The sequence below is a fragment of the Crotalus tigris genome, unplaced genomic scaffold, assembly GCF_016545835.1.
Source record: "Crotalus tigris isolate CLP2741 ecotype Arizona unplaced genomic scaffold, ASM1654583v1 scf7180000024359.8030256, whole genome shotgun sequence".
Lineage (NCBI taxonomy): Eukaryota > Metazoa > Chordata > Lepidosauria > Squamata > Viperidae > Crotalus > Crotalus tigris.
This window is the reverse complement of record NW_024100528.1, coordinates 2,339,665-2,353,473: the sequence shown is the minus strand read 5'-3', so window position 1 is coordinate 2,353,473 and position 13,809 is coordinate 2,339,665. Positions and strand designations below refer to the sequence as shown.

The following is a 13,809-nucleotide window of genomic DNA, read 5'->3' as shown; positions in this document are numbered from 1 at the left end:
TATTTAAAATTTGAAAATTCTATAAAATATTTATTCCCACAGTAGTTTGCTAAATAAATTACACTTATATGATTCATTTTTAACCATTCTGAAAGACTGCATTATATTGCCAGTACTTTTATCAAGACTATATTTGAAATATATATTCTATTTTCTCCAACAAACAAAAACAAATCTTATTATTAAGACTTCAAGCAATCTGACCCTGGACATTCTTATATATCATTCTTATATATCCATCTATGAACATTGACATTTGTTGTTGGGAAGCTGCCAGCCAGACTGGAAGGAGGAGTCAAGCAAGGAATAAGCCTTGAGTCATTGCACAATCACAGGAAGCATAAGCCTAAACTCCCTTCCCCCCTAATATCTATGAAACCATGAAATTTGAATTGAAGAGAAAAACAATAGAAAAAAGTAATGAGAAAGTGAAAAAGAAGTAAAGAAAAAAATAGAAACAAAAAAGGAAGACAAAATAAAAAGCAATAAAGAAATGGCTTCCCATCTTTTTAACAGCTGTTACATTTATATTTTATCCTCCCTGTCTTAGGTTACACCATAATTTCCTTCTTTCCATTTTCTACCCATTCTTATCATCAAATCCATAACTCATCTGTTAATTTTTTTCTTTTTTCAGCAAAAGTTCCACAAGAGGTTTCCAGTCACTAAGAAATATAATCATTGATTTTTCTCTAAATAAACAAGTTAATTTTGCCGTCTCTTCTAGTTCTGTCATCTTCCCTAACCATTTCTCTGTTGTGGGTGTTGTGCATATAGCAGTCTTGCTGCAGTGAACATATATAAGAACAATATTCCATGGCTCTTTTGTAATTGTCTGTTCATTAGTCCCAGCCAAAAAAAGTTCTGGTTTCAGTTGAACATTAGTCTTTAAAATATTTTGTATTGTTGTATGCATTTAAACCCATTTTCTGGCTTTTTTTTTTTTTACAAGTCCACCAGGCATGATAAAATGACCCTTCATTTTGTCCACATTGCCAACATGAATTAAGTATCTTTATATGTTCTAACATTTTTTTGGAGTAACGTACCACAGGTACATCAGTGAATAAAAATTCTCCACAACTAGGAGTTGGGTAATCCGGGTTCTAATTCTTTCTTAGGCACAGAAGCCAGCTGGATGACCTTAAGGCTGTCACAATTTTCAGCTGAAACTAGCATCAGGTTTTGCAGCAAGCCTACTAAAAAGCAAACTATTGTTGCATTGTGCATTTGTGGCTTTGTTGCAAGAACTAGGTAAACATAGTACAAAAACAAGTGGAACCTGCAGTTATGCAGGACAAAAGCAACAACATAATGGTATGTTTTCTTTGTTATAATAAAGCCTATTTTCGTCCTATTTTTCAAAATCAAGTATTATATATATATGCCTGCTAGTTTTGTTTCATGTTCTTATCTACAGCCAGAGAGCAAGCTCCTTATCCTTTGTCAGAATGGCATCGTTGTTCAGGTTCCTGCTCCAGACCCTATGGCCTACGATGCAGTAACTACCTATAGGATCAAAGATCTACCTGCAGAATATTTTCGTTTCTGGAGCATCAAATCTCGGATATTGGTAAAATATTGTATTAATACTGTAGAAAATCTTCCATGATAGAGGAATCTCCTTGGGAAACATTATGTTTGCCTTCCCAACAGTAGCAGCTCAAGGATATATGGGGCCCTTTGTCGTAGGGATAGGTTATATCCCACCAATGTGAAGATTTGCATTTTAGAATGATTCAGAGTGAGGGATAGCATTGTCACCTTGGGGCAGTGTCTACTTAGCCTTAGTCTAAAGCCTAAAGCCAGTCTTGCTTTCAGAACATCCCGTCCTGTCCCATATATCAAAACAGATCGATTAAACATTTGGAGGTAAAAACATGTGCAGTAAAAATGTGGTGTCACTACATAACATTTTCATTTTGTCTAATAAATTGTGAACTTATTTTTAGAAATTTGAACAGATTAACTATAGGACTCCGAGTTAATCATTCTAAATACTTGTTTTCTGTTATACATGTAATTTAAGATCCAAATATTGTATGAAAATAGGATCGCTCAGAGGAGAAATATTTTATATTTTTTAATGACCTAAAGATGCTTGAGCAGCATCTTTTGTTAGTGGAGTTCACTGTTATGTCCTGTTTAGGTATATGTGGAACCATATTAAGTACTATGCTTTCCATTTTTTCAAGAGCCTAATCTTACACTGAATTTCATTGCTTCTATAAAGAGAGAAAAGGAAATTAAACGCAGAGAAAAAATTAAACAACAGAAGGAGAAAGAAAAGGAGCAACGGATCAAACAACAACTGGATCAGGGGAAAACACTAGAAGAAATAGAGCTCCCTGAAGAAGCACCTGTCGAAGAAGAACCACTTCCTGAAATCTACATCCCAGAAACTCCAAGTCCCATCCTTTGTGGATTTTACTCTGATCCCGGGAGATTTTGGTTATCGTTGGTAAATTTTATTTATTTAAATTATTAAATTTAAATTATAGTTATTAAATATATTCTTATTTCTCATTTTGTGGAAGGGCATACATTATAAATTAAATAATATCAAATCTATATTTGGTACTGAAGTATTTTTCTTAAGTAAACCTAAATGTCCCAAAATAACATATAAGGTTATAAGTTCTTGAGACCTCTTCAAGAGGCTTAGATGTAAATTGGAAAAGAGTGAAAGTTTGGGTGAAAAGGTGACTTGATGCCAAAATCAGCAACTTTATCTAGATATTAATTATGTGAGATGAGATATTTACATTAGTCTCGATTAAGTGCTGTGATCTGGTGCAGAGCTAGTTCACTCTCTGTGGTGCACCTTGGAAAGTGCATAAGCGTGAACCAAACAAGCAAGCAGTCTTAGGCACTCAAACTACTACTCTGTCTTAATACAGGTAATCCCTGAGTGATGACAGTTCACTTAGCACCCGATCGAAGTTAAGCGATAAGTGCCCCCTAGTGTTTACGACCAAGTCCCAAAATTATGAATGTTGTAGCACCACGGCAGTTGTTCGCTCCCTACAACTGCTTTGCCCTCCAATCCTGCCCCCCCCCCGGCTCACTTGCCTTGCAAAGATCTCTCTTCTCTCTGCCACAGTTTCTTTGCCTTAGAGGGAGAAGAGAGTCGGCTTGGAAAAGTTCTAGGGGCTGTGATCTCACGTGACTTCAGGCACACATCAGAATGGGTGCTTGAAGTCGCAACCATCTTGGTGCAAAAAGCATTTCCAAGCTGACTCTCCTTTCCCTCAAAGGCAAAGGAACCGCAGCAGAGGAGACAGATCTTTGCAAGCTAAGTGCTTCAGGTGCAGCAGGATGGGAGGGGGAAGCATGAGATATCTCAGTGGATCAGGGAGGCCTTGGGGGCCTGTTCCATCACTAGGCCCCCATGGCCTTCCCCACCCTGAGATACCTCATGCCCACTTAACAACCCGCTCATTCAGTTAGCGAATGCATGGGCAAAAGCAGGGAGTGATCACGTTCAAGGTACGCGATTCACTCCTACAAATCCTCCAGTTACGAATGGAATGGGCAGGCTTCATTACATTTATAACTCAAGAACTACCTGTAATGTAGTTTCTTGGCTAATGTTACATCGCCATATGCTAAATAAATAAATAAGGTGTTATGATTGCTTCAGGCTGCACTCAGTACTATTCTTAGGAGTGCAGGGATGAAGAAACAATGCTTTATGATAGATGCCATGCTGTGCAATTATCAAAATATAAAAAGCAACTGTAGCCTAGATCTGTTTCTATCCTTAAAGAAAATATAAATTCCTAGGTGGAGAAAAAAAAGAGTTTTTCTCTCTGCTTTATAGAACTTATAAAGTAGTTTTGGAAAACTCACTTAACTCCATTGCATTCCAGATTTATTGGCAGTTTTTAATATAAGGAAAGGATTATATCATCTTGAGTTTTCTTAGCAACACCATTCCCATTGCTGATTTGACACTGCACTGTTCTACACAACCCCCAATACAAGATTAATATTTAAATGAAAAATGCAAAAGGAAAAACCATTAAGTGCGAACATATGCTTCTTATATATAAGAGTTGTCCTTATCTTTCCATGCTATTGAACCAGTTTCCTTTTGATTTTAATAGAGCTGAAAAGTTCCTTTACAAAACAACAAAAAAATAAAAATAAAAACAGGGTGTGTATTAGATGATTTGAAATATTGCCTTCAATGGAGCCCTTTTGTGAAAAAGCAGAGAACTGGACTTAACTGTAGTAGGTTTATTCACAACTGGGTATAGAATGAGTGCATAAATATGAAACAATTATAATATTTTCACAAAACTCTTCCAATAACTTCTTACAACATAGTCTTTTTCTCCAGGGAGAATACGACACAGGATTTTTGTATCATTGTGCATTTTCCTCTGAGCAACAGCAAAAAGATCCTGAGACTCGGCAGGATGAACCCTTTGATGTTATCCCTATTGAAGATGCAGATGAAACTCCCATTCAACGCATCACATTTTGGTAACAAGGCTTTTTCGGCCTGTAAAATGAGAAAGAATTTTATGGCTAATGTTTTTTTTAAAAAAATGTTTATTTTATGCATGTATATATTTGTTAAAATGTACTGCTTGATAATGTAAAAATACACTAAAGTACAATGGAAGATACATTATGATAAAAACAAAACCATTTGATTTTGGTGTGGATATTATGGATGTTTTTGATACTGTGTTTGATTGGGCAGTATTCTTTTTCCTTGCTCTCAAGTTTATTTAACCTGAGCAAAATATAGTTATTTTGAAATAACAAAGTATTTTATCGGCTCTCATTCTTTGATCAAGCATATAGAAGGGCAAAATATACTTTTCCCTTTTTCATACTGTATCCAGATCCAAGCCTCTTGGTCATATATTATTCAAATTCATTTTATCTGTTAAAACCAGATATGAAAAATATGAAAATTGGCTTCTAGTTTTTGAAAGCCAAGACAAGTGAATCCCCTCTTACTCTCATGATATTGTACTAACATGGAGGTGGTCTCATATCTCATTCCCCTCCTGCCCAAGCTATAATCTTTCTGCATGTGTAGGTCTGATTGTGGAACACAAAGAACAAATTTGAAATTCAGAATAGTCCTCGAATTCATGAGAGGGCATGAGGCAATGGTGTCTTTTTGTATGCACATAGATTAAAGGCCTGGATATTAAAACATATGAAGAACAATTGCAGGATTTGGGTTTGGCTAGTCTAGAGAAAAAAAGAACTAGGGGGACATGATAGCAGTATACCAGTATTTGAGAGGTTGCCACAAAGAGGAGAGGGTCAACTTATTTTCCAAAGTACCAGAGGTCAGGACAAGAAACAATGGATGGAAACTAATCAAGGAGAGAAAGCAACCTGGAACTAAGGAGAAACTTAGTGAGGAAAATTAACCAGTGCAACAGCTTGCTGTCAGAAATTGTAGGTGCTTCATCACTGGAGATTTTTAAGAAGAGACTGGACAGTCACTTGTCTGAAATGATACAAGATCTCCTGTTTAAGAAAGGGGTTGGGCTAGAAGACCCCCGAAGTCCCTTCCAGCTCTATACTGATTGATTGAAAAATATAAGAGAGGCAAAGTGAATGAGTCCTCAAAGGAAAGCAGTAATGAGACAGTAGAAACCATCTTGTTTTTTGTTAGCAGTCAGCTCCTTGCAAGGTCATAGATTTTCAGTCTCTTTTCAGCCCATTATTGGTAACAGGAGAGACAAAAAGTAATGAATATAATAGCAACTTTGTATACTTGATATCAAATTGTATATGGAATTTAAGGGTTTTGAAGATGCAGAAACTTCCTGTCTGCTCATGAATTATTCAAGTGACATCCCCAAATGTGCATGGACTCCAATATGGCAACCTGCTGCTTGGTAGAGAAATAATATTGTGATTGTTTCTGTCACTTATTAAGCTTGCAATGGAGTTCTCTGACAGTTTTATCGTCGTAGGATATTTCGGTGTCTTATCTGATGTGGCCAATAAGGAAGATTGTCTTGATGGAAATATGCAAGAATTGTTACCTAGGCAAAAAGAGGGTTAAATATTTTTTTAAGCCCTGAGAAACAACATGTATGTGGAGGTAGCTTAGCTGGACATCTTCCTGATTCACTAAGTATAACAAGGTTGCATGGGCCGTAGGAAGTACAGCTCAGATAGACATGCACGATTCTGTTATTTTACCTAATGTAAATAAAGTAGTTCTAGAACTCCTGGGTTTTATCTCTTCTGGTCTCCTAGTGGGGCTGACTTATGCCTTCTGTTTTATCCACAGCATAAACAGATTTAGTAGTATATGAAGAAAAACCATCATATTCATGTTTTAATTATTTTTTCAGCTCCACAGGTTTACTAATGTTTTGCGGAATGCAGAATGGAATAGTGAGGATTTATCCTCTCCATAGCAAAGAACTCTGTGTGGACAACATAGCTGGATATTGGTCATTCAGTATGCATGATAATGACTATGGGCAAATTCAAGGGATATATTCCAGTTTTGATGATCGATTTCTAGTAACCTGTGGAGCAGATGGCAACATCTTTGCCTATAATATTCTTTCTGCTGAGGAAGTTAAGAAAGTCCTGAAGACTAAAGTGCCTTCTCCAAGAGTAAGTAACAATCAGTAATGCATTACTCTGTACTTTCCCCCCTATCACTGAAGTACTTGTTGATTGGGAAATACTCTCAGTTTTTTCCATAACCTATATAGATAGAGAGGGTGGGATGGAGGGAAGACAGGCAGACACACAAGTAAATATATACATACACACAGGAAGTCCTGTGGAAAACAGCAAAACCCTCAAATCACAGTCATATGACAATGGAACATTGCAGCCGGTCACAAAGTAAGCCAATTGCCCATTTCCTGGAATGCAGTCATGACTGCTGGGGGGTGGGGGTAGGCAGTTAGTCATTCATAACTAACTTTTTTGAAGTCCATCATAACTATGAACAATTATTAAACAACCAATTGTAGGTCAAGGACTACCTATATATATTAGCTTGCTTTGAAAGTGGGAAGAGAAGATTATTAGAAAAAATGCTATGATTTATAAAACATTGTGAGAAGTTATCTGGAATTCCATCTGAGCTTTAGTTGAATCCATGCCACATATAGAAAGAGCGTTGATTATTTAATTTTATTCTTCTGCAGAGTGGTCTTGACAAAGAGAAAGTAGCAGATGATATTGAGGATATATATGCCTACAGGTAAGGTTACTAAAAGTGAGACATTAAGCTTTATTTTTGAAAAACTAGCTTTCTTTTATGCTTATTTTTATTTTTAATCAATCCCTTGAGAAACAAATACATTTCCAAATGAATCTGACTTTAATAAAGTAATTTTAGTGGCATTTATGACTCCTGCCTAGAGTTCCTACATTTTTCTGGAGCATTATACTTTCCTTTGCAATTTTCTCTGAAGATACTATCTAGTGATCTCAGTAGCTCTACATTTATAATTTTGAACATTTGCATTTTAATATTAAAAATATGAGATTTTTTTTTAGATTTTATCTTCTTAAAAACGTAAGTGTGGATCAAGGATGGAAGGGGAAATGCAAATTTTTTGGCCACATACCCATACACTACAGTATATGGCCAGAAAGTAACATTGTAGAGCTTCTACTTTTATATTTTGACTATTTAATTGCAAGAAATACAGTACAGGCTATGAGAGTCCTATTTCTCTCCAATGCCAAGGTTTGTGGACAGATGCCAAGTAAGATGCTTCCCCAAGAGACTACCAAGTCTCTGGCCTAGAAGGAAGGGCCAGAGCATGAAGATTCAAAATGCTACTTGGAGACCTCTTTTCTTCCATTCTTTGGGCTCAGTGGTCTTCTACAGTCATATTTAATTATGAAGATAGAGGTTCATTCTCCAAGCTTGTGGGTTGGTTTCCAAACATTTTGTTACCAGGCTAGGTAACATCTTCAGCAGAATTTAGGGGATGTCAGTGTCAGTGTTCTTCTGCTTATAAGGGCTTTGTGTGGTCAGTAGGTCTTGTGATGGGGAAGTCATGTCAGGTGAGGGTCACGTCAGGTGAGGGTTTTGTGATGGGGTTTGTGATAGGTCAATGCAGGTGAGGGTCATTGGGAGGTGAAGTGCAGGTTGGGGGGAATTGCATGGATTAGTTGAGGATCAGTGCCATTGCTGGTTGATTGTGCAGTTGATTTGAATTTGAATTCTAAGGGGTTTGTGAGAGTTTGTAGGTTGATGTGTCTGTTGATGGAATTGCTTGTGGAGTGCCAAGCTTCGATAAACTTGTGTGCATGGTGGATGGTAGTGTGGCCGATGATTTTTCTATTTCTTCAATCAAATTGGTGCTGTTTGTGTCAGTGTGGGTAGAGATTAGGGATCTGGGATCACAGCAATTGACTGCCAGTTGATGTTCATGGATTCTGGTTTTCAATTGATATGTTTGTCCCACGTGGTCCCACGTTGTCCCACCTTTACCATCATCCTACACCCAAGCTATAGATATTCCCCATTATTGCAAACATTTAATTATGTTAACTAAGTTCATGTGTTAATGCCCAGCTTAATCAATGCTATATAAAAATATTTTTTGTTTCTACAATGTATTAAATAAATAGGTCCTTATCCAAAAGATTCCATTCAACATAATTATAGACTCCCTTCAATCTAATGAAACACACTGCTTTTCTTTAGTCAAGCTTCATAATTTCACTGTATGTTGGTTCTGGGAAAGAGTAATTGTTCTGGCTCCATTTCATATTTTTCTCACATTTCTAGTATTGAGAATGCCAAGCAAAAAAGAGAATATGATCAGATAATGAGAAGTGCAGAATATAAGAAATATTTGAAGAGAAAAGAACTGATTTTATTCAGGCAGGAGTTTCAGGAATTGCTCCAGATCAATAGTGAATTGCCCAAACACATGCAGCTCCCTAGAGAAGTATGTATATTGATTTCTTTTCTTCATGGGGAATAAGGATTAATGTGGGGTTGTACCTTGAGTTTTATGATGAATTAGCATTTATTTTTTATTGTTGGGTTCCATTGTATGTTCTAACTGCTTAAATTACTTTTTAGCATACATAAAACAACCAATCTTAGTATTGTTGGACAAAGTTGTTCAGTTTTGTTCCATACCCAGATATAATAGGTGTACAACTTGGGTATTTTATACTTGGCCCTTGCTCAAAGGCAACTGTGCCAACAAAGACCTTTGCACAAATTTTTATTGGACACCAGCTGGATCCATTTTTAGATCAGAAGTCCTGCTCATTCCCATCTTGATTATTACAATGTGTTCAACATGGGATAGCCCTTAAAAACACTCAGAAAATGCAGCTGATCCAGAATGTTGTGGCATGGATACCTTAATACCTTGATTGTTACCTTAATATGTAACAATTATAATGGGAGAATATCATTGGCTTCCTTTAGATATCCAGAATGCTGGTTATCACATGCAAAGCCCTTCATAGCAAAGGGTAGACTTTTCTCTAATTATTTCTGCTTATCTCAAGGGATCTGACAGGGTGAGCATACTCTGGGTTCCTTCAATTAAAGAATGCTATCAGATGGGACCTAGGAAAGTATGTTTGTTACTGTACCTCTCTTCTGAAACAGAATTCCTGAAATTCAAATGCTCCAACCCTGGTGGTCTTTCCAAATGTGTTAAAAATGTGGATTTTCTTTCAGGACAGTAGGGCAGGAAGCTAAGAGAATCTATTTATTTGTGGCTTGGAAATGCAAGCATTTAATGAGCTACTGTAGAGAAAATTTAGTAGGTATAGTTTGATTAAAGCAAGAGATGAAATATGGCAGCCAGTGAATAAGTATCTTTGCCAAATAAACCTAAACCCTATAACAGAACATCTAGAACCTCTCAGGACTCCAAAAAATGCAAAGAACACAACAATAGTGTCGAAAGACTGCTGTTCATTTATTATGCATTAATGAATCATTTGTGTGAGCTTTTGATCTACAAAGCAGTCTTCCCTAGCATGGATCTTTCAGTGGTGTGGATCATAACACCCATCTTCCGTTACTATTGACTGTTCTTATTAGATAACAAGAAAACCATATAACTACCAAACTGAAGAACATATATCTAAAGCAAAGCCTGACGAATATATATTAATACATTTAAGGGTTTAAGATGCCAAAGAGTCTGATTTTTAACTTAAGATCTATCAAAGTTTTTAAAAATGTAAAAGGATGTCATACTTGATACACCCGGTGAAAGAAAAGGGGGACTGATATACAATGGATGGATGCAATACAGAATATAAATGGAAATTTGAAATGTAGAAGCATCTTCACAGAGTCACAGAGTGTTAAGTGAATATCCTGGGACAGAAGATTTCTTTCTCTGATATTGCATATACAGTAGCTCAAACTTTGTATTCTGGGTATGTATGCACAGTAAAGCAAAAATAAAAAGTTTTCAGATGTATTTATTTACTTAAATTTCTTATAGTTGCCCACTCTGGCATCTCAGGTTTGCTTACAAAATCAAGAGCCAAAACAGCGCATGCTTTCCATCAAGATAAACTAGAACATGGCAAACAAATACGATTTTATCTTTTACAATTCACAGCAATTTGAAATGGATCGGAGAATTCGTGCAGAAATGGACAGAACGACTGCAAAAACTATTAGGCACGTAATGAGAGAGCTGGCCTGGGAACAGGAAAAACATCGCATTGGGTTGCGAAAAGTACAGGAACGGTAAGGACCATTTTATTTTCTTGTTCTGAGATGTTTTTATTTCCTAAGATTTTTCTGCTAAGAAAAAAGAAGGGGGCATCATGTATACTGTTTGGTACCAAAGATGGGATATAAACCTTAATAACAACACCAATCAACCAACTGATCAGTTTTGAAAGGCATTGGAGGATATACTCCAAGCAATAGAAGATGGTTTTGTTTTATTATTTGCTTTCTGTTATTCTGTAATTTGTACTGATACTTAACCTGTATTAGCAACCAAGAGTTGGTGTTGCTAGATGAGCAGCCATATAAATAAAATGAAATAAAATAAATAAAAAATAAATGAAATCTTACTAAAAATTAAATTAAATTTACATTTACTTAAAATTAAATATAGTCAGTATGATTAACGTTCACTTGCGTGTTTAATAATTGTACCTTTCATCACATTGACACTGTAATATTTTGGTAACAATACTAGAATTGGAAATCTCTGGATATTACAACTTGAGCTTTTGGAAACACATGATTTTGGGTTCTCTGGGTATACCTTTGTTATTTAGTGTACTGTTAAATTGATACACCTAAGATTGCTTAAATATGTAAAGAGCCCAAAACAAGATTGCTATCTTTGCTGTGGTCCTACAGATACCGGGGCAACTTGGAATATGACACCATTGTGGTCTGTGCCATGAGAAGTACTCACCGAATCTCCACATACAGACTACTGGCAATATCAGAGAGTTTTTACAGAGCCAGAAAACAAATTCACCCAGGGAAAAAGAGAATAAGTAAATATGAACGGAAAGGAAAAGAAGGAGAGCAAAGAAAAGAAAGCCAAAGAGATATTAGTAAGGATTTATAAAAGTGTGGCAGAAATACTGCAATCATAATGAACTCAATACCTTGCATTCTTTTTCATGGGTCTGTATCAGCAGAAGTTTTGTCAGAAGGTATCTTTGCTCTGTCCTGCAACTTTTCTCTAACATTGCTTAGAATGTAGTTTCTCATGTAGGAGTATTAACTACACATTTCAACATTTAGTATTTCTTCAAACCTTGATTAATGTTAGTTACTTCCTACAAATGTGAATTAAGATAACAAGTTATGGCTCCTACAGGTAATCCTTCAGTTACAACAATTCACATAGCGACTGTTCGAAGTTGTGACATAACCCCCCCAAGTACTTACAGCAAAGTCCCGAGGTTACAAATGTTGCAGCAACATGGCAATTGTTTGCCCTTACGAATGACCCCAGAGACACTGCAACAGTCGCCCTACCTATTCCCCCCTCCCCCCCGCTGGGCCTCCAGAGGCACTGGGCCTGTGAGGATCACCTTGCGAAGATCTAGCGAGCAAGCTCTCCTCTCCAACCTCTCTGCCACAGTTTCTGTGTCTGTTCCCAGAGCTCCAAAAGCAGAGCAGGGACAGTGAGACAAGCACACCCTGCTCTTCTTCTCTGACTCACCAAGGCTGCATGCCGCTACTGGAGTGGCGGGCAGCCTAGGTGAGTCTCCCCCAAAGGCTTCCAGTCTCGACACAAAAAGTGTTTGCATGGCGACGGGAGGCTTTGGGGCAGCGAAATTGCGCTGCCTCAAAGCATCCCATTGACTTGCTAATGTTTTGTGCGGAGACTGAAAACTTCTGGGCGCCATGATCTTGCGCAACTTCAGGCTGCCATTCTCTGTAAAAGAGGACAGGTGCCTGAAATCACATGAGATCACAGCACCCAGAAGCTTCCAGTCTCTGCGCAAAATGTTTGCAAGCCGATGGGATGCTTTGCAAGCCGGTGGGCTACCTACCTGCCTGCTAGAAAGGAAAGGGAAGGGGTTAGGATGGATGGATGGATGGATGGATGGATGGATGGATGGATGGGAGGATGGGAGGAACAGGAAAGAGTAATGGAGGCACAGGGAGGAAGAACTCTGCTTTCTCTTCCTGGCCCATGCCATCCCCACATGCTTCCTTGACCTGTGCCACCCTCACATGACTTGCCCAATTCATACTGCACTCCAGCATGTCTTCCCTGATCAATAAAGCATCTCCTGCACTTCCCCATACACCCTCCTTGACCCACTGTACCCCCCCAGTGTGCCTTCCCTGACCTGCGCAGCACCTCTTGTGCAACATGTCTTGCAAGGAAGGAAGGGAGGAGGGAAGGAAGGAAGATTTGTTACTGTTGTTCGCTGATAGCTTTCCACAAGGAAACTCAATGGGAACTCAAAGCTTCCAGGGAAGTCTGAAGTTGCTTCCAATCCCACTGTTGTTTTTTTTTTTTAACCAACCATGGTCATCATGTTTAGGTAAGGAAATATCTCTGAAATAATGACCCAACAGGCAATGGATTGTCTAGTATATATTATAAAAATCTACAAATTCTCCAGAGTTCTGTTCTGTAAAGGACACAAAACCCAGACAGTACTATCTCTGAAATAGAGAAAGCAGTAATGGAAATCTAGTTATAATATGACCTTAGTTTTGTAGAATCAGTATGCTTTTGGTTGATTTATTTTTAAGATGAGTTCAAAGAAAAACCCCATAACATGTAAAATAATGCTAAAATGGTATCTTGTTTGGGGGAATGCCTACAAAAGCACCTTATATTCTTTTAAAAATATATTTGTACAGAAGCAATACTTACAGCCCAGGCTGCCATTGATGAAGAACCAGAAACTGATAGAATAAGGAAAAAATCCCAACCTCATACAGCAGCAAGCCGTATTGTTGAAAATCGAATGGAAAAACTTAGGAAAATCATTGAAAAAGCAGACAAAGCCAAAGCTAAAATCCAAAAAAGAAAGATGGAGTGGGATAAATTGTGAGTCAATCATGACATAAGCATAATATTCTCTTTGGGGCATGATTAAAAACATGTTTTTTAAAGTAGGAATTGTTTTTGAATTATTTATTGTGTATAATAATATCAAAATACAGTCTTTCCTATCCTGGTAATTAGATCCGAAGTGATTTGATCTGGAGCACAAGGATTGGAAAGCATTCTGTTTCAACACAGCTCCAAATGTAGCTAATCTCTGGTATTTAGATTGTTTTTTATTAGTTAGATTTATATATGTTACCCTGAGTGGCTTATAATTAAAAACAATAGCAATAAGACACAATAA

General features: G+C 37.2%; 1 protein-coding gene across 2 annotated transcripts in view; it reads left to right on the top strand.

Moving 5' to 3' along the window:
• The window catches only part of CFAP44 (cilia and flagella associated protein 44), a 65,690-nt gene that overhangs the window by 28,521 nt on the left and 23,360 nt on the right, over window positions 1–13,809 (top strand). For both annotated transcript variants that reach the window (XM_039327374.1, XM_039327375.1), the window contains exons 16-24: window positions 1,421–1,573; window positions 2,234–2,461; window positions 4,346–4,491; window positions 6,342–6,612; window positions 7,158–7,213; window positions 8,759–8,921; window positions 10,575–10,705; window positions 11,336–11,538; window positions 13,316–13,505. In XM_039327374.1, the coding sequence (XP_039183308.1) occupies window positions 1,421–1,573; window positions 2,234–2,461; window positions 4,346–4,491; window positions 6,342–6,612; window positions 7,158–7,213; window positions 8,759–8,921; window positions 10,575–10,705; window positions 11,336–11,538; window positions 13,316–13,505 (1,541 nt within the window). The remainder of the gene's footprint in view (window positions 1–1,420; window positions 1,574–2,233; window positions 2,462–4,345; window positions 4,492–6,341; window positions 6,613–7,157; window positions 7,214–8,758; window positions 8,922–10,574; window positions 10,706–11,335; window positions 11,539–13,315; window positions 13,506–13,809) is intronic.